Source organism: Engraulis encrasicolus, chromosome 13 (assembly GCF_034702125.1).
Source record: "Engraulis encrasicolus isolate BLACKSEA-1 chromosome 13, IST_EnEncr_1.0, whole genome shotgun sequence".
Classification (NCBI taxonomy): Eukaryota; Metazoa; Chordata; class Actinopteri; order Clupeiformes; family Engraulidae; genus Engraulis; species Engraulis encrasicolus.
In genome coordinates, this window is record NC_085869.1 from 41,062,902 (window position 1) to 41,084,276 (window position 21,375).

A 21,375-nucleotide genomic window follows, 5' to 3' on the forward strand; every position below is an offset into this window, starting at 1 on the left:
AGAGAGACAGAGAGAGAGAGAGAGTAAGTGGATTAAGCAGTCAAAGATCAGGAAGCCATGGCTTCTGATAAGCGAAGGACAGGAGACGGATATGCTAATGTTATGGTATGCGTGTATGGAAGCATATGTGACTTATCTGACACACATCTCCCTCAACTCATAACTCATCTCCTATGAGGCTTATAAATGTGCTCTTTGAAGCCCTGGAGAAGCAAAGGTCGAAGTCTGAAGCAGAGTTGGGCATGTCTCCTCCCCTCACTACATCACCAGCAGCAACCATAGCAACATTGCATGGAGGAAAGGATACGCACAGTACATGACAGAGTATGGCCACCATTAATACAGTATTTTTTGGGGAAAGAAAAAAAACGTAATCTTTTTGTTCAGCACCAGGGATTGTGCACAAGTAACTCTCTACAAACACTATTAATACAGTACCATCACATTATTTATCACTACCACCATCACCATCATCTTCCTCAATGTACTTTCTCAACATCAGAAGCATCACCATCATCATCCTCCATCCTCACCACCACCCACATCACCATCATCACTACAAGTAGGCTAAGTAAGTAAGTATGCCCTTTATTATCCCTCGGTGGGGAAATTCACATGTTGCAGCAGTATCATACATACAACTTGTGCAAAACGTAGACGACATAGCCTACTAACAGATACAGTATTTATATTCAGGTAGGCCTATATCTGCTTTGCCCTCTCTAGGAATATTCAGTTTAATTTAATAGTGCCCCTTGCTGTCATGGACCCATGTTCTGTGATATATTGTCTAAAATATCTTTTCAATAATCAGCGTAGTCATGTCTCTTTCTTTTGAGACGAGCCCGTTTCTAAAAAGTTTTACAACAATTTGGAGGAACTCTGATTGCTGCTTCAAAGCTTTTGAAAAAAAAAAGAAGAAAAAAAAAACGAAATGAGAACCCTGACCCAGAAACACAGACCTGTCATCCCCAAGTAGAAAAACATGGGGAATGTTGTACAACTCCAACAACCTTTTCTGCAACATTTGTTAGATGCAGTTCAGTGGGATAACTGCCTATTAAAATGCACCCTCCAAACCTTCCACCAGTGTTATGATCAGAAGTGTTAGTCTGCCACTTTTACACTCATACTGTATGAATGTCCCTTTGTTTGTCTCCTTCTCCAGTGGTGGAAGTTGTTTTCATAAGCCCTCCTGTATGCTATTGTTAGTGCACTAATAGTGTCTACACGCCAGCTGCTAAATTGTGGCAGTCTTGTGTGTGTGTGTGTCTGCGTGTGTGTGTGTGTGTGTGTGTGTGTGTCTGCGTGTGTGTGTGTGTGTGTATTTGTCTGATGTTAAAGTCAAACAGGCAGTTGAATTATTATAACTACTTGCAGCTGTTGAGTGGACAGGACACAAACACGCATGCATGCACACACCCACGCACGCAGTCACGCACACACGCGCGCACACGCACGCGCGCACACACACACACACACACACACACACACACACACACACACACACACACACACACACACACACACACACACACACACACACACACACACACACACACACACACACACACACACACACACACGTGTGGCAATCTGTGATAATTGTAAGACTGAGGTCTTTTGGGGTGCAAGAATCCCTACTGAGGACCTTTTATGACTGTGGTCGCAAACTGGTGAAGAAAGCTGGCTCTGTCTTGGGCTGTAGCATTGACCCTGTGGACGAGGTAGAGGAAAAGAGAAGGATGACAAAACTGTTGTCAATCCTGGGTAATGTCCACCACCCCCTGCATGGGAAAGTAGCAGCCCTGCTGAGTCCACTGAGCATCAGACTTCTCCACCCGTATTGCATGACAGGTCCTTGCATGAGAGGTCCTCTCTCCCCTCGGCGGTTAGATTGCACAAGAAGTACGATCATGATCATCATGATGATGATTGATGATGATGATAATTTAATAATTGAATTTAATAATGATGGTAAAGACGATGGTGATGGTGGTGATGATGATGCTATGCTGCTGTGATGTTTTTTGTTTTTGTTTGTTTTGTTTCTCTTTTTTATGCTGCTAAAAATGCACACTTTTTATTAATGTATTTATTTAGACAGTGCATCTATTTTTATAACAATTATATTCTTATACCTCCCTTACATATTTTCTGTATGTACAGTATGCTTCAAATCCCTACAGTGCATCATCCCAATTTGTCAATTTCTGACTACCTTTGACCAGGCGGCAATTTCTGACTTCTAAGGTAAGCCCTTGATGTCAAAAAGGGACGTGTGCCTCTTGTGGCTGCAACTTCGCTAATTGATTAGGGTTAGGGAAAGGTCTAGGTTAAGTTGACCTCGTCAAGTGACATGGCAGGTATACTGTTAATGTCAAAACTTGCCATCTGGTCAGTCAGAAATTGATGACTTCGGATGAGACTGTGCTGCTCAAATCGCATGCCTTTATAGGACCCTCCCGGTCTTTTTAAATCCAGGCAAAGAATACCCTCCTTTAAACTGGGGACTATCTGGCTTCCAGTCCTCACAGACACAGAGAGAGAGATAGCACATGCACATATGCATGCCCACAAACACACACACACACACACACACACACACACACACACACACACACACACACACACACACACACACACACACACACACACACACACACACACACACACACACACACACACACACACACACAGCGTGTGTAATGATACAGACTCGCAACCCTAATTAATTACTCCACTATCTTGTCTGTCTCATGCTCTAAACGCCGTCATGCATGACAACTTCCACCCTCCACATAGGCCTACACCCTCTCACATGATACTATTCCAACCAAATGCTTTGGGGGTTGCTCAGCAACGCTGCCTCACTTTCTATGCCTCGCCCTATGAGTCAGTATCTCTATGTGACTCTATGTGATCTCTCTAACTAATCTCCCTGGCGATCGATACACTGTCAGGCACACATAAAAGGAATGCCATCTTTGCCCTAAAACTACTTTCAAAATAAAAAAAAGGTTTGAAGACATTCTTTCACAAGGGGTTTCTTACCGATAGATGTTAAGAACATTAAGATGATTTGATTTGACCCCTTGTGACAGATGGTGCGACAGGTGAAAAGAGGGTTTATTTATTTTTATTTTTTTGTCAGCGTGGAGAAGTACTAAAGCAAAAATGATTTTTTCAGCTTCAAAGATGGAGTCGTTTCCGCCACCAGTTTACTCAGCCAATTACATGCTACATTTTTGTCTGACTTGACCATAGAGGTAGAAAATAACACTAGAGAGGACACAGCAATTTGCGACAGCACTGGGAAATGGCAGCTGGAGCTTCCCAACTTCCGTAGGTAGTGTAGGTACTTTCAGGCAATGCAAGTCAATGGAGAACACGCCCACCCCTGTCAAGAAATTAACTAAAGCTGTGTGAATATGAAGTAACACATTAATCGAAGACCAGATTTGAAATGTCAGGCTAAATAACTACTTAAATCATATGAGTCGATAAAAATATATATTTATGAACATAGTTATAATATATTTTACTAACATAGTTAGCAACACACTTCAACTATTGTCCTTGTATAGTGTGTTGATGGACATTTTCACATGATTAAGCCATTTTTGACAGAGGTGAGCCTCGTTCTCCGTTAATTTCCATTTCTCTGATCTACCTACAGATAATGGCCGCTACAGATTGCCGTAAAAAGGGGGGCAGGGTCCTCTCTAGTGTTATTTTCTACCTCTATGGACTTGACGGTTAATCAGAAAGCTATATGGAAGACGGGCATTGGATGCATGGAGGTGCCCAACCACAGACCTGTAAAGGTTGCGCACCCACCAATCATCATGAGCGAAGTGGATGTTGGAAATGCGAAAATGGTGACTTGCTAATCGGCGAAGCTAACCAGCCAAATCCTGCCCCCCAGGCTGTTACCACCTTCCATGGTGGTGAACACCCTGGTGCCCCCTCATAGCAAAATGGTGAGCAAATGGCATGGTGAGCATGTGTGTTGCTGCGATTCCCATGACCATCATCCTGACATGGGCAAACACAACTAGTAGGCGACCTATTTAAAGGTGCTTTAAAACTGAAAATTTGATGCTTGAAAGTGCTTAAAAAGTGCTTGAATTTGTTCATGAAAAAGGAGTGGGAACCCCGTAAATAATTATCAGGAGTGGAAGAGGCGTCTGAACAGACGCAGGCACACTTACACGACAGTTTAACAAATCTCCCAACAGCACTGTATTTATAGCCATGCAAACACACTTTGAGGACAATACAGGCACAGACACACTCAAACTTAAACCCAATCATCTCTTAATAGCCCTTTTTTTGGGGGGGGTCAAGAGTAAATGTACAAAGAGGAAGACTATGGCAATGTCTTTATGTAGCCTAAATTTACAACACACATACACACACACACAAAATAGGGAGAGTGACAAGCCAAAATGTATTTACTGTCTGTAAATTTACAGCTCTCTCTTGCACATGCATACACACACATACGCGTACACACACATGGGCGTGCGCGCGCACACGCACACGTACGCACACACACACACACGCACGCACACGCATACTAGGGCATCAAAAGCAAGGCTGCCGCAGCTAACGGTTAACCCCAGCAGCCACAGCAGTGGAGAGACGTCTGAGGACAAGACTGATTGATAGTGTTGCGTCTGCCATCTTGCCATCATTAGTTGCTCTGTAAGTGTGTGTGTGTGTGTGTGTGTGTGTGTGTGTGTGTGTGTTTGTGTGTGTGTGTGTGTGTACATGAAATACTGCATATCATAAAGGTCACACATCACAGAGCTCAGCACCACTGAGATCTCAGCTCTCCCTGCACTGCACTGCATACTGCATACTGCACTGGCCTCAGATGAACCTGGTAATGAACAGAAAACACACACACACACGCACACACACACGCACGCACACACGCACACACACACACTCAAAGGAGGTACACTGACACCATGTCAGTGATTGCTGATGCCCATGATTTGGCCCCGTCAAACAGGGTGGTAATCGAAGCTAAAGGCGGCACATCAACATATTAGTTTTTGGGACTTTTTTTGGGTGGCAAGTTTCATTTGGCCAGGCTGTGTAGCAACAGAATTTTAGAAGACATGCAGCCTTGCCTCTCTGTGTCAGTTCCAAGAGATGTGTGTGTGTCTGTAACGTGTTCAATTGTGTGTTTACTTGATTTGTTATTTTAATGTGTGTGTTTTTTTTGTAACTTGAGCCGCCACTGTGTGTGTGTGTGTGTGTGTGTGTGTTTATTTTTTTTAGGTTAAATAAAATAAAATAAAAATACTGTATGTGTATTCGTCCAACCATCCATCTATCAATCCATCCATCATAATTAGGGACATATTGATGAAGTGCATGTAATGGAGTCTTTGATCTCGTTCATGACCAGTTCATTCCAGTCCCTCAGTCCAGCGCCTCAGAGGGCCAGCTCCATGTCCGCAGGGTCAGCTCTCCAGCTTGAGTCCTCTCTGAAGTTTACCAGCATTACGCCTTTCTTGATGAATGCTGTGGAGAAGAAGACAGGAGAGAAGGCGGTAATTGGCGCAGAATAATTAAATCTAGTTAAATGAAATGAGTTCTTCCACATTTGGTCAAGCATTGACTAGAACACTGTGCTGTACATCCCATCATGAGGGAATCACCTTTGACCACGCCCACACTCCTGCGAGTGACATTTCCCCATTTGTATTTCGGCTGTTGCACTGAGGCCTTCACCCGAACTTTGTCTCCCACCGAGAAACCTGTATCAGGAAGAAAATCTGAAATTATTACCCTGTGTAAGTAAAGCATCTGCCAAATGTAATGTAATCTAATAGTATTAATAGTAGGATACGGGCTCAGTGTATGTTAAGGAAAAACAAGGCTTTCAAAAAGTTCAGAAATACAGTACTACTGTATTATAGTTATAAAACATGCAGTTCCCACCACCTAGCACAAGCATCCAAAAATCCTGAAAAATCCTGAATGCAAACTTACAAGTGAAAAATTAAAGCCGCAAGCATGGCCCACAGCGTGGCCCTTGCACTTCGGTGCTCGGGCCCTAATCACAAGGCAGAAGCAAGTCAACATAAACCCACAACACACTCTACGACTACGACAAACAATTCCTTCTTTCACACACACCTTTGCTTCCATCCTCTCCTTCAACTTCTTCGTCATCATCATCATCATCCTGCTTATCTTCTCCACTGGTATCATCATCTTCCTCATCATCAGAGTCTTTAAAAACAGTGATAGAAAATCATTCACCTTTCACTGTGTGTGTGTGTGTGTGTGTGTGTGTGTGTGTGTGTGTGTGTGTGTGTGTGTGTGTGTGTGTGTGTGTGTGTGTGTGTGTGTGTGTGTGTGTGTGTGTGTGTGTGTGTGTGTGTGTGTGTGCGTGCAAGCACCTTGAAGGTCCATCTCATTTGGGTCTGCCCTCCACCTTGGGATGCCAGGAAAGTCTACCAGCATGATGCCATTGGTCTGAAAAGCTGAGGAAACAGGAGTCTCGTCAGTTATCAGCATTGATGAAACACAATGCCTCACAGCACCAGCCTGGCTAACAGGACTTCAAGTCTGGTTAAGGCCAACTCACTTTGGAAACCAAATTATCAGAGGAAGGTCCTATAATTGTCATCTACTTAGCTACTGCCTGAAACTACAATCCATCAGATCAGGCTACAGAGGAATAGTTTATGAGGGTCTGGGGTAGTATGTTGGCCGTAGGTATCCACAGGTATCCGTGGGTACGGGCAAATAGTTGCTAAAACGGGCAGGTTTTTAAACGTCTAAGGGTGGAGAGAGAGAGGGCTTCTAGTCATCATCCCCTTCAACAGTTCAGGCTAGTGGTGTAATAGTGTAGGGATATATTCCTGGTACAATATGGGCCCCTTAGTACCAATTGAACTCTGTTGAAATGTCACAGCCTGAATAATGCCTGAATTGATTTTGAAATGTGGTCCAAATGAAATTATATTTGAATAGACCTGCCCTAGGCGGTTAAGGAAGTTCTGAATGCAAAAGGGGGTCCAGCCCAGTACTAGTAAGGTGTACCTAATAACGTGGCCGGTGAGTGTATACCAACCCATTGTTTTCCTCATCTGTCCATATATCGGACCAGACCTATATAGTCTTCTTTGAGATGTTGTTTGGCAAAGACGAATCTGGTATTGCTATTTTTGATGGTCAACAATTGTTTACATCTTGTAGTGAACCTTCTGTATTTAGTATGGTGAAGTGTTCTTGATTGTTCACTTGGAGACATATCCACCTCCCTCCTGGACACTGTTCTATGTCACTGTTATTGGACTATACAGTAGATACCAACAGAGTGGCATGTACACCATTTGAAAGACAAGCTATGCTTTCTTAATGTTACCACACCTTCCCCAATTCACTAATGCAATGTCTATACAAAGAAGAATTAGAATATGTACAGGGCTTTTTCTATATGGGGAAATAGGGGCGCTTCACCCTCATACCTCCGCGGGTGCACCCTCATAGTTCTTTTTTTTTAAATATATAAATTACTTTTTTGAGCGCCCCTAGTAAATTCCCCCCACAACCTGCCATGATGCTCCCTCATGCAAAAAAATCCTAGAAAAAGCCCTGATGTATGTAAAAGGGGAAACATAACATCATGAAGGTCTCACCTTTGACCACACCCACACTGCGGTGAGTGAGTTCTCCCCACTTGTATTTCGGTTCTTTAACTGAGGCCTTCACCTGGACCCTATCACCAACCACAAAACCTGTAACAGGAAAACACAACACAAAGATGTCATCACTGAGACAGCAATACTCATATTGCAAACAGTTATAAGACAAACATGTCATATATTTTGTAATTGTGAAATGTGATTCTTTTACTTTAAAATATGTAATCTAGTGTTTCACAATGGGGGCTCTACAGCCCCCCAGGTGGCATTAGAGAGCTCTTGGGAGTGGGGGGGTGGGGTGTCGTTAAGAGCAAGACAGGTGGAGAAGAGGGCAATCAGTCACACAGATCTTTTGAGAAATCTCACGCATGCTGGAAATGTTATTCCACTTCACTTTCACATGTAAATAAATTCACTACTTGCACAGTTTTCCCCGACTGGCCATTGGCTTTCTGGGGTTTCCCCCCCATTTTCATGGTTTTGGTTGCGTTGTTTAACCCTAGAGCAATGTAACAACATGTACCTCGCAACTCCATCTCAGAGGGATCTGCCCTCCATTTAGGCTGTCCGGGGAAGTCCACTAGCATCCGCCCATCAGGAGTGAAAGCTAGAGGGCAACATAATAGACCAGTGAGTCAGAGAGGATGTCAGACAATTCTACACCTGGAGTGCATCTTAATATGGGACCTTGCCTCCTCCACTCGCTTCTCGTCATGATGACATCACTGACAACAGCATTATATTTCAATATCTTGCAAAAGCTCAATTGTAGAGTCTTTTTCTCGTTTGCAATTGTCATGTTGAATGAAAAACAGTCCCTCAAAAGTTGTTGTGGCTAGGCTGACAGCTGGGAAACTTTATCGTTTTCTCCACGGAGGAGGGGCCAGGAGGCGGAGCGAGGAGACAAGCGCAAGTGGAGGAGGCAAGGTCACATATTGGGATGCACCCCTGGACAATTCTCTGCTTGTCAAATTTGTAAAGGCAGACTTTTACCCTGAAAGAAATGTCCAGGGTAGAATGACCTGGACACCAGTCAGAGATTCTGCCACTGTAGACCTGGATTCCTTTGATACAACATCCTTCATAATCCATATTAGGGATGGGGATTAACTTGATTATTTGTGGCTAATTGATTACAATAAAACTGTGGTTGAAAATATTAACTCAATTGCCCAAAAGAGCTTCTACACCAATAAAACTCCTCAGCCGATAGGCCTACCATGAAAATGTAATGTAAGTAGATTTTTTTCTCCCCACCTCTTTGTGACTGACCTTATTGGATTCAGCATTCATTATACATCCTTGTCCTGGACATATTACACACTCACATTATCCACCTTCTTTGAGAGAAAGCTACAGGCAACAGGGGAGGCTAGTGGGTCACATAATGCTATCGATGTTGTGTGTTCTCTCCCCAAAAAGTGAGTAAACGAATTGGATTTCCCCCATCAGTCACCAATCAACCCAATTTAATCCTGCATGATAACTCATGAGAAAGAATGACTTACCTTTGACCACGCCCACACTGCTATGAGTGACTTTTCCCCACCCTTGCTTCGGACTCTGAACTGAGGCCTTCACTCTGACTCTGTCCCCGACTATGAAACCTGTAGCAGTAACAAAAGCCTTCCTGTCATATTACATTTCTGACACATACAATGCCAAGCTAGTTCATATAATATGATTAAGATAGTCAATGGCCAAGGCATTGAAGTGAAGCAGAGGCACCTATGTACTCCATCTCCACAGGGTCAGCCTTCCAATTTGATTCACCAGGGAAGTCCACCAGCATCAGGCTGTTCTGGGTGAACACTGGTGGGGGAAAAGGGGGTTGGGGGACAGGACAGACCAGAGTTAAAAATGAGTGAAGTTGTATTAGAGTTGAGTAGAAGTATGATTTATCCCATAGGAAATTTAGTGAGACAATACAATTTGAATAGTAAAGTGAATGTTGGTTGTCAGAACTATAGTCCCAATAAACATGAGTATGCATTAGAGTGCTGGATAAAAATCTAACCAAAATCCCATTGGCACTCACCTTTAACCACACCCACACTGTTGTGAGTGGCATTTCCCCAATTGTGTTTTGGTTCCACAACTGAGGCCTTCACCCGAACTCTGTCCCCAACCATGAAACCTGTACCAGGAAGAAGAATGCAGAATCAGCGGGAATAACTGATAACTCATGTTTAGTTCATTTTAAAACTAGACTGCATTCTCTCAGAAAATGCAAAAAGTGGGCTTGCCTTTTGTGCCAGAGGTTAGCAGTTTTAGGGAAAACAGCATACATGTTAACCAGGGGACTATTCCATCAATGACATTGAGCCCAAATCCGAGTTCAAGTCGCTAAAGTGAGCTCCAGCGTTCATCTCAATAAGGAGTATGCATTTTAGGCGTTTTTTTGTTTGTTTGTTTTTTTAAGGCAAATCACTCAGAACAGTGTCCCATCTTCATTTGTATCATAATCTCAACTGCTGTCTAACTTTGGGTTAGATTGAAATCAGTAATAATCGATTATTCTATAATGATTAGGAACACTGGACCTACCCAGCAGCTCCATGTCAGCAGGATCTGCTGTCCACCCAGTCACCCCGGGGAAATCCACTAGCATCAGGCCATTTTGGGTGAATGCTGTTGTTGAGAGGAATTTTAAATACTTATTTTCTCTCATCATTTAAAACTTGGTTTGTATATGAATGTGGAAAAAGGAGGGGAGGAGGGGTGCACCTTACCTTTGAACACACCCACACTGCTGTGAGTGACAGCTCCCCACTTGTATTTCGGTTCCTCAACTGAGGCCTTCACTCGGACTCTGTCCCCCACCATGAAACCTGTAACAGGAAGAGAGAAGCAGAATGTAATATATGAGTCTACACGGCTAAGTCTGAAAAATACACTACAGTTTGAATTGACCACTGCAGTCCAGCCTTTTACTGTACACTAGAGTGATGGGTTTGGTCTCTTTTCGAAGCTAACTTTATGAAGTTTTATTTAGTTTTATCAAAATCACTGTAAATAGTTCTAATTAAAATCTGTACATCTTAGCCTAGATTTTTAAAAAAGTACTGTAAAACAGGCTTATAAGAGCTAAAAAGCCTTCAAGATGGACTCAAACAGTGCCACGTGTGTTTATTCCATATTTACCTCTGCCAAGGAGGTTATGTTTTCGGTCGCATTGGTTTGTCTGTTTGTCTGTCTGTTCGTCTGTCTGTCTGTCTGTCTGTTTTTTTGGTCTGTCTGCAGCATAACTCAAAAAGTCATGAATGGATTTGAGTGAACTTTTCTAGAGTTGTTGGAAATGACCAAAGGAACAAGTCATTAAATGTTGGGGGTGATGCGTGTCCATGATTTTTTTTTTTTAAACATTCTTCACCATTGCGGGATAGGGCGGATTTTGACAACTCCACAAACTCAAGGCAGAAAGACTTGGAAAAAGGGTGTAACATTGTCAAATGTTCTATCATTCATCATCATCTTCCTTGGCGGAGGTCTGCACTCTCTGAGTGCATTTCTAGTTAATATCTGTATCTCAAAATATGAGATTATATACCCTTTTCTGTATGGATATGTATAGGTGACTTTGTGCAGGGCCATTTGGAAAATTATATATTAAAAAAATATTTAAAATAATAATCAAATTATTAAAAACAGTATTATCACTATCAATACTAATAATACTACTAATTACAACATCAATACCAATAAAATATAATGATTGTTGTTTTGTTTGTATTGGTTAACCACCCAGGGGCGTAGCAGCAAATTTTGGTTCCTATGTACAGCCAGGTCCAATGTTTTGCCTCGATGGAGGTTGTCAGAAGATGATGACAAATATTACTACAAAAAAGGGAACAAGGGTTTTACAACAGTGACTTGGTATGGGCACTACCTTGATACTCCATTTCAGAGGGGTCTGCCCTCCATGCAGAGTGTCCAGGGAAGTCCACCAGCATCTGCCCATTAGGAATGAAATCTAGATCGTAAGGAAGACCCATGAGAGATAGGACCATTAGTACAGTGATCCCCAATACATCATGGTAGACCTTACTCAGTACCCCTTCTAGACAGGTCATCAGCGGGAAAAAAATGGGCCTATTTACCGGTCACAATTTTCTGTCTTGATTTCTGGCCATCTAAAATTTGCCACAAAATTATATATGGCCGCCATTTTTTTAAATGGCAGATTTTTCACTAGTTTTCTTTCAGGCAGTATTCAGTATTCATCAGCACAGTTGTGTCCTGTTCCCTCACAGACATGTTTACCAAGTTTTACTTAACAAATAGAAATACATATAGATCTCCCCACCTTGAAATACACTAAGGAAAGTGGTCAAAATAATGATTGAATTTCACATAGGGTTAATAGCTGGAAAACTAGGCCTCTTGATATGAACCAATATCATTATGTAATTACATGTTTTTGGTCCAAAATTGATTGTCCCATGCTCCATCCAAAGCCCTGTACGTTTTTTTTTTTTCCCATACCACTCTGTGCTGTAGGCAGCAAAAATTCTTAAAGGAATAGTCCACCGGGTTTCAATAATAAAGTGTGTTCTTCTCTTGTCAAAGTGCTCAGAATGTGTACGCCTTTCATTACAGTGCCATTTCTTTATCTAGGTAGAAAATCGCCACATTTCATTTGGTATATTTACATTTGGATCGGTAAACTAGTCATGCAAGGGTTTTTACATAGGGAACACATGGAACAATCTGGTCACTTCTAACTCAGTGTAGGATGGTGGCCAGAGTAGGTATTGCAGCTTTGCTCCTCATTGATAATGTGCTACTGTCAAATTTGATCTTTCCATTAATATTTACTAAATAATTAACTTCTATTTACTAGTGTGACCAAAGTACAGTATGTTTTGCGGCTAAATAAAGTCGATTTATGTAAATTCAAAATTATGGACAATGGAGAAGATCCCCCTTTTCATGTAGGAAGAGTGTAATTTTAATAGTTATAATGAATTCTTAAAAATTGGTGGGGGTGAGTATTCATGAAAAGGGTAACATTTGTGAATGGGCAGCATGGATTATGTAAGTAAACTACTAAAAATATTACACAGTGCAACTTTAAGGCACCCAATGGTCCTCAAGGCAAAGCTGAGCCAAGCTAATGCAAACGAGCTTGTGCCGTGCGAGATGCTGACTGGGGCCACGAATATAAGATGAGGTAGGTCGGGAGGAACTCATCTCAGGGAATAGAAGATCATACTTTATTTTTGAAACACGGTGGACCGTTCCTTCAATCTACAGAATATTCCAATTTAAGGGACAGCAAAAAATATTTTGTTTTATTTAAACTACTGCCCTGTCTAACCCTTGTGAAATTGTGAATTACTAGTTATGAATCAAATGACGCCAAATACAATTTCACTTACGTAGTTTACTTCCAACTTTGACACTTTTTAAGGCTAAGACTATAATGGTTGTACAGCATTGCGGGGATGGTTTACGTACACCATGACGATTTCAAACAACAATTTACTGCACATGAAATATCAAGTCTCACCTTTAACCACGCCAACACTGCTGTGAGTGACAGATCCCCACTTGTGTTTCGGTTCTTTAACTGTGGTCTTCACCCGGACTCTGTCTCCAACCACAAAACCTGTAACAAGAATAGAAGTCATTTTTGTCTGTAAATTCACAGTGTTCTGTGGATATACGTAATGTCGGCCTTCTTGAATGTTCTTAAATAAAAAGAAGAGACGACTGAAAATAAACAGACCTTATTTGTGACAGCTGTATCTTTCTGGTCATTATTACCTTGAACTTGTAAGGGGAAGTTGGTCAGAAGGTATACTGGCAAGACTGTATCACCCTGTACCCCCCTGAGAGTGGCGTGGTCTATTTTTACCCTGTGTGACTCCAACCTGTTACATAATCTCTGATGTTCAAGCGTTTTCTAGGATTTTCCGTCTACACATTGAAAAAAAAAGATATATTTATACATGTATCTAAGAGATCATATAATCATAAATCAAGTGAAAAGGGAGCTTTTCCTCACCCCAGTTGCCACCAGGGGCCACATCTGAGGGCCCTGTTCCCTGTGACTATGGGCCTTTCCTATTTCTAATTTCGACCCCTACCCCTTCTCCTTGCCCCTCGTGCTTTCAAACAAAGCCACAAGGTGTAGGGCTTGAAACGCAACCCCTACGAATTGAGACACCCCTTCAAAAATCACATTTTGCATCGAAATAGTTTACTTGGAAGCTACTGGAGTTGTTCTTCGGGCGTGAAAATGCATTTAGACCAGCAATTTAAACTCGGAGAGTCAAAGAGCGCTCCCGTGACAAAAAAAGCTTTATCTCAGTTCGAATGTTGAAAACCGCTATTTTTACCTAAACCAGTGCTCGCTTAAAGTGGAATAACTTTGAAATGGAATAAGCTAGAAACAAACCCTAAAAATATACAGAAAGCTGATTTTTTTTTGTGCTTTCGAACAAGCCCTGACATGTGTCTGTGGGTTGAAAACAAAATATTCGGTGGCTGTTCAAAAAATGACAAAAAATGATGAAATTGGCTGGGAGTCTACAGCTAAATTTCCCAAAAAACGGCTGGTATTGAGTGTGTTAACATGAATTGAGACGCCACTACCCCTACACGTGGATGCGCAAATTGGAGGGCAAGGGGAAAGGCGTAGGGCTAAGGGGTGTAATGGGATTTATTAGTTCAGATACAACGCGGCCTTCCGTGTGGTGTGTCTCCAGTTGAATAACTTAGAAGGTGAGAAAGTGGACCGCACTCGGGTTCTTCTCTTCTTCTTTTTATTTTTTATTTTTTACATAGCAGCAGTGTAGACAAACGTTTCAGCTGTTGCCTTCGTCAGTGTCTCGTCTTACTAAGCTACTTCCTGAGTTTTATCTAGGCGTCTCCTTTGAACACCTGTTACTGATTGGGTATGACGCAGTGCGCGCTCCAAAGCATCAGGCCTGAATGCCATTCATTAATTGGAGCGCCCACCGTGCCACCTTCTGGATCAGCACAAATAAGTCTACAAAAACATATGAAATGCATTTATAACAATTTAAGGGTCATCCCTTGAATTGTTATAAATGCATTTCATATGTTTTTGTAGACTTATTTACAAGTCCCTGGAATTGATTGATGGGTGGAATGGGAATTGATTGATGGGCGGAGACTTCCCATTGACTGAGCATTGTGTAACGTCATCCCCAGGGTCTTTTTGTTTTCGTTGTTTTGTTAATATAAAAGAGCATATTTTGAGGGTGGCAACAGCCGGAATATTGTTTTGCATTCTGCCAGGAGGTTATATTAGCTAAATCAAGTTGCCAGTCGAGAGTGAGAATGACACTTGTTTTCTAGAGGAGCTATGATTTCTGTCCCACTGCCTAGGGCTATGCATTATGAGAGAACCCCCGGACAAGAATGATCAAGGACCCTACCTTGTAATTCCATTTCAGAGGGCTCAGCCGTCCACCCAGGTTTTCCAGGAAAGTCCACCAGCATTAGTCCACTGGGCTTGAAAGCTAGAGGAGAAACCGGTGAGAGGCAGAGCTTAACATCCCATCAACTTTTCACCCAGGTCCTACCACCTACAGATATCCCTACCTGTCCATTGGTAATGCCAATTACTATACAGGCAACAGGAAAAAAAATGCTACCACAGTACACCTGGATTCAGCTTGCATTACTGAAGAGTTTCAGTTTATACTGCACAGTGGTGCTGCTGTTATACTATGGGCTTGTGACTTTAACCCATTGACACCTAAAGCATTTGCAAAAAGCGGTGCTGAATGCCTGAGCCCTTTTTAAGAAAAGCTGCCCTCAGCCTATAAAAACCTAAATATCTCAGCTTCTGACACACATAAAAATTTGCACTATGTTGCATTTAAACGCTAAGACCCTCATCTTTCATTAGAATGTGTGAATTCATCACGAAACAAAACTTTTTAATTAAGATTTTTAATTAAGTTGTCTCAAATCTCATGAGCCTGAATGTTGCGTAATGCAGCTCCAGGCGCCAGGGCCAATGTTGCGCAACGCAACATCAGGTATCAATGGGTTAATGCCGCCTGCCTCTTCATCACAATTCCTGTCCCGTCCTCCTCCTCCACTCTGGGGTTGTTCCACTTCAGATGATTTTATGCTTCATTTATCCCTACTCAACTGTTATGTTTTAAGTGTTGTAATGCAACTGTCTACACACACTATTCTACACACTCAACCCCTGCCTCGTCTGGAAGCCAGCCCTTGTGTTATTTTCCACATTTCACCCTCATCAGCCCATTCAGAGTGACCACTAGAGTTACACATGAGTACAAAGAACAAAATAATTAAATTAAATAAAATCACATATAGGCCTTCAGTATATAATCCTACCTTTGACCACTCCCACGCTACTGTGAGTGACATTTCCCCACTTGTGTTTCGGTTCCACAACTGAGGCCCTCACTCGAACTCTGTCCCCAACCAGGAAACCTGTACCAGGAAGAGCGAAGCAGATGTTGTTACTTTTAACACATGCTATGCTATGACATATGACATAGGGTGAAAGCGATGTCACTATGGTTCCTGAGTAGGGTACAAACCTCTCTCTGTAGTGGGAACAGTGGAATCAACAGATTGGGAGGCAGGGCTTTCAGCTTTGACATCTGCGGGAGAGTTATAACAAGGCATATTGAATGTAGCGGGTCCAATATAGACAGCAATTTGAAACAACCTTTACTTGAAGAGAAGGACATCTTTGCTTGGCAGCTCGGCAGCAAATGTATTACTGTAGATTCCTATTCCATATACTCATAGATTTGACAAGATTCACACTGTATTGTCCTTACCTGCAAGGTGTTTCTGCAGGTCTTCCACCTTTTGGTTCAGGTTCATATGTTTCAGCTTATTAATCACAGTCTCCACAGACTTTTCCTCTGTGTATACTTCCACTATTAAATCTACAATGTCATCCCCGTCAGCATGCTCAAGCTTACTCCACATAATCTTGCCATCATCTCTCAAAAGGTGCTTCATCTTCTTTAGGTCTTTTTCGCAGAGGTCCTCCATGGTGTTCCTCAATAGGCCCTTCACGCTGTTCATGATTGCTTTAGCTCTTATGGGGAATGGCTTGAACAAACAACCATGTTCACAAATGAATACCGTTTTTTACGTGTTTTAAACAGTTCAACATAACATGGACTTTCCTTAACTGATTGGCTGCCAGCTATTTTCATAAAAGAGTAACCCAGATTGCCAGAGCTTTTCCAGCATTTTTTCAAGGCCCACGGGAAATTGAGTTACAGTATATCACAAAAGTGAATACACCCCTCACAGTTTTTGCAGATCTGTGAGTATATCTTTTCATAGGAAAGCATTACAGAAGTTTCACTTTGACACAATGATTAGTGACCTTTTAACAACATATTTAACCGCTTAAATTTCTTGTTCACTCAGAAAAAAACAAAATACAGCCATTAATGTTTGAACATGTACTCACAAAAGTGAGTACACCCCAGATGAAAATCCTGTAGAGAAGGGGCTGTGTTTGCTAGAATAGTCTCGAAATGAGACGAAATGAAAAGGGATGAAAAGGGAGGTCATCAGTGTGCGTTTCAACCTTTCTTTGCATTGAACTTTTGCATTTTGAGTCTGCATCTGGCATAAATAGATTGGTGTAAGATTTGAATGTAATCCTATGGAGAATATCATGATCTGCTTCAGTAGTCACAGTGCATGTATTTCAGATTACCAATGTTGATAGCATCCATGCATCCCCAAACCATGTCAGTCCCACCACCATGCTTGGCTTTTGATAGGATACACTTTAAAAAAAAAAAAACTCACTTGTTTACCACCACACATGCTTGACACCATCTAAAGTATATTTGTTTATCTTGGTCTCTTCAGATCACACGACATGGTTCCAGTGATCCATATCCTTGGTCTGTTCATCTCTCTTGAGACCAAGATAAACAAATTTGCTTTAGATGGTGTCAAGCATGTGTGGTGGTAAACAAGTGAGTTTTACAAAAAAAAGTGTATCCTCTCAATAGCCAAGCATGGTAGTGGGACTGACATGGTTTGGGGATGCATGGATGCTGTCAACATTGGTAATCTGAAATACACCTAAAAGAAACATGCATGTCAACATGCACTGTGACTACTGAAGCAGATCATGATATTCTCCATAGGATTGCATTCAAATCTCACACCAATCTATTTAAGCCAGATGCAGACTCAAAATGTAAAAGTTCAATGCAAAGAAAGGTTGAAACGCACACTGATGACCTCCCTTTTCATCCCTTTTCATTTTGTTTCATTTCGAGACGATTCTAGCAAACACAGTCCCTTCTCTACCGGATTTTCATCTGGGGTGTACTCACTTTTGTGAGTACATGTTCAAACATTAATGGCTGTATTTTGTTTTTTTCTGAGTGAACAAGAAATTTAAGCGGTTAAATATGTTGTTAAAAGGTCACTAATCATTGTGTCAAAGTGAAACTTCTGTAATGCTTTCCTATGAAAAGATATACTCACAGATCTGCAAAAACTGTGAGGGGTGTATTCACTTTTGTGATATACTGTATGGGATGACCGAATAACATTTAAAAAGGATTCTATTCTGGTGAAGCAAAACTCACCAGAATAGAATAAGTGATACTGTACCATTTTTTCGAAATACGATCATGTTACTCCTCCCCTTAAGTTAAAGGATTGAGTTTTACCTTCCCCTGTATACTTTCAACCGTTCTCTGAGTGTGGCAGTGCTAATTTTACCTCCAAGCTAGCAGTTAACATTGAATCCTATGTGAATCCAGCCGCCAGCTGGTCTTAGGACTCAACATTAATTGCTAGCTTTGAGGTAAAATTTGCACTGCCATAGGCAAGGCCTTTTTCAAATAGGTGTGATATTACAGTATATCACGAAAGTGAATACACCCCTCACAGTTTTTGCAGATCTGTGAGTATATCTTTTCATAGGAAAGCATTACAGAAATTTCACTTTGACACAATGATTAGTGACCTTTTAACAACATATTTAACCGCTTAAATTTCTTGTTCACACAGAAAAAAACAAAATACAGCCATTAATGTTTGAACATGTACTCACAAAAGTGAGTACACCCCAGATGAAAATCCGGTAGAGAAGGGGCTGTGTTTGCTAGAATCGTCTCGAAATGAAACGAAATGAAAAGGGATGAAAAGGGAGGTCATCAGTGTGCGTTTCAACCTTTCTTTGCATTGAACTTTTACATTTTGAGTCTGCATCTGGCTTAAATAGATTGGTGTGAGATTTGAATGCAATCCTATGGAGAATATCATGATCTTCTTCAGTAGTCACAGTGCATGTTGACATGCATGTTTCTTTTAGGTGCATTTCAGATTACCAATGTTGACAGCATCCATGCATCCCCAAACCATGTCAGTCCCACTACCATGCTTGGTTATTGAGAGGATACACTTTTTTTTGTAAAACTCACTTGTTTACCACCACACATGCTTGACACCATCTAAAGCAAATTTGTTTATCTTGGTCTCAAGAGAGATGAACAGACCAAGGATATGGATCACTGGAACCATATCGTGTGATCTGAAGAGACCAATATAAACAAATATACTTTAGATGGTGTCAAGCATGTGTGGTGGTAAACAAGTGAGTTTTACAAAAAAAAAGTGTATCCTATCAAAAGCCAAGCATGGTAGTGGGACTGACATGGTTTGGGGATGCATGAATGCTGTCAACATTGGTAATCTGAAATACACCTAAAATAAACATGCATGTCAACATGCACTGTGACTACTGAAGCAGATCATGATATTCTCCATAGGATTGCATTCAAATCTCACACCAATCTATTTATGCCAGATGCAGACTCAAAATGCAAAAGTTCAATGCAAAGAAAGGTTGAAACGCACACTGATGACCTCACTTTTCATCCCTTTTCATTTTGTTTCATTTCGAGACGATTCTAGCAAACACAGCCCCTTCTCTACCGGATTTTCATCTGGGGTGTACTCACTTTTGTGAGTACATGTTCAAACATTAATGGCTGTATTTTGTTTTTTTCTGAGTGAACAAGAAATTTAAGCGGTTAAATATGTTGTTAAAAGGTCACTAATCATTGTGTCAAAGTGAAACTTCTGTAATGCTTTCCTATGAAAAGATATACTCACAGATCTGCAAAAACTGTGAGGGGTGTATTCACTTTCGTGATATACTGTACATTCAGTGTTAGAAAATAAGTAAAATCTGCAGGGGTTGGACAAAATAATGGCAACACTTGTCATTTTAGAGTGGGAGGTTTCATGGCTCAAGTGGACCAGCGTGTTGACCAATCTTCATTAATTGCACATTGCATCAGGAAGGTGAAGTGTGAAGATTCAATTAGCAGGGTAAGAACATAGTTTTACTCAAAATGTTACAATGAACACCATATTATGGGTGACATATCAAAGTTCAAAAAGGAAAAAATCTTGGAGCGTGTGTAACTGTTGCATCTTTTACCTAGACAGCAAGTCTTTGTGATGTATCAAGAGCCACAGTATCCAAGGTAATGTCTGCATACCACCAAGAAGGAGGAACCACATCCAACAGGATTAACTTTGGACGCAAGAGATAGCTTCCCACTCTAAAATGACAGATGTTTCCATTATTTTGTCCAACCCCTGTACCTTTCTGAAACAGCAAACCAATGTATACATTTGCCTACCAACGCGTCCAAAAACACAACCTCCTTGAACACTTATGAACCACCTCTTCTTTCACATCTCATTTACTTTCAGTGAGTATAGAGAGATAAAGTATCATTTGCAACTCTGCTATTAATATTTACATACCCGGTTCTTTCTGCAACTAGATAAACACACGAAAAAAAAACTTCATTCAAGACAAAGTGTCACATACCTGACTGTTTCTTTGTGTGTTACCAGGAAAAAAGCTCTCGTCAGTGTTGTATCCTTTACTTGTTTGTTCGCGGAGGGAAAGGAGGGGTTTCCTCTTTGCAAACTGAAAGCATTTGTGTATGGGTTAGATAATTAAGGGGCATGTGGCATGCGGAAGTGAGAAGTGACTTATGTTGGTTGGAAATACATTGTTATTAGGTGAAGCTAGTATGAGTGAAGTACAAAATGTACATGTCATTTACAGATAATGTGTATGATACAATTACTTTCTTTGTATGCTTCATATGATGTTTATACTTTTTAACTCAGGGGTTTTCAGGGTTAAATGTATATGCATTTTATATGTACATTCACACATTTTCAGTTTGAATTATGGATGCATGATAAGGGTCCGTAGGTACATTTTGTACATTTTGTATTTGTACATTCCCATATGGAAAATAGTGACTTTGCAAAGCAGCATATTCACCAAGCATTTACTAGGGCTGACAAAGTAACACACAAGTATGTGCTTTCTCTCTCTTTCTCTCTCTCTCTCTCTCTCTCTCTCTCTCTCTCTCTCTCTCTCTCTCTCTCTCTCTCTCTCTCTCTCTCTCTCTCTCTCTCTCTCACACACACACACACACACACACACACACACACACACACACACACACACACACACACACACACACACACACACACACACACACACACACACACCTTATTTTAAGAACACACACACTAACACACACACACACACACAATATATATATATGGGATGACCGAATAACATTTAAAAAGGATTCTATTCTGGTGAAGCAAAACTCTGACCTTGTTATTGCGGCAACTCAGTGACTCA

At 41.2% G+C, this 21,375-nt stretch overlaps 2 protein-coding genes across 2 annotated transcripts; both read right to left on the minus strand.

Annotated features, from left to right (window-relative positions):
• Window positions 1-5,311: 5,311 nt before the first annotated feature.
• LOC134461777 (uncharacterized) lies at window positions 5,312-9,808 on the minus strand. The gene is made up of 9 exons (XM_063214634.1): window positions 9,715-9,808; window positions 9,405-9,488; window positions 9,185-9,283; window positions 8,200-8,283; window positions 7,671-7,769; window positions 6,426-6,509; window positions 6,160-6,255; window positions 5,679-5,777; window positions 5,312-5,541 (listed from the first exon to the last, which is right to left on the minus strand). Exons 1-9 carry the CDS (start codon window positions 9,806-9,808, stop codon window positions 5,453-5,455), a joined length of 828 nt encoding a protein of 275 aa, XP_063070704.1. The 3' UTR covers window positions 5,312-5,452.
• Window positions 9,809-10,176: 368 nt separating this feature from the next.
• Window positions 10,177-20,626, minus strand: LOC134460560 (uncharacterized). The gene is made up of 9 exons (XM_063212939.1): window positions 20,536-20,626; window positions 16,478-16,757; window positions 16,232-16,294; window positions 16,023-16,121; window positions 15,086-15,169; window positions 13,189-13,287; window positions 11,566-11,649; window positions 10,409-10,507; window positions 10,177-10,307 (listed from the first exon to the last, which is right to left on the minus strand). Exons 2-9 carry the CDS (start codon window positions 16,728-16,730, stop codon window positions 10,177-10,179), a joined length of 912 nt encoding a protein of 303 aa, XP_063069009.1. The 5' UTR covers window positions 16,731-16,757; window positions 20,536-20,626.
• Window positions 20,627-21,375: the final 749 nt, after the last annotated feature.

Excerpts from the sequence above, each read along its gene's own strand:
- LOC134461777 (XM_063214634.1), bottom strand. The coding sequence starts at position 9,808 with ATGGTTGGGGACAGAGTTCGGGTGAAGGCCTCAGTTGTGGAACCAAAA. Across the intron at positions 6,256-6,425 it reads AAATGAGATGGACCTTCAAG|ACTCTGATGATGAGGAAGAT; the intron begins GTGCTTGCACGC and ends CTGTTTTTAAAG. Across the intron at positions 5,778-6,159 it reads AGGAGAGGATGGAAGCAAAG|GTTTCTCGGTGGGAGACAAA; the intron begins GTGTGTGTGAAA and ends TTCCTGATACAG.
- LOC134460560 (XM_063212939.1), bottom strand. The coding sequence starts at position 16,730 with ATGAACAGCGTGAAGGGCCTATTGAGGAACACCATGGAGGACCTCTGC. Across the intron at positions 15,170-16,022 it reads TAGCGTGGGAGTGGTCAAAG|CTTTCAAGCCCAGTGGACTA; the intron begins GTAGGATTATAT and ends TTTCTCCTCTAG. Across the intron at positions 10,308-10,408 it reads CAGTGTGGGTGTGTTCAAAG|CATTCACCCAAAATGGCCTG; the intron begins GTAAGGTGCACC and ends TCTCAACAACAG.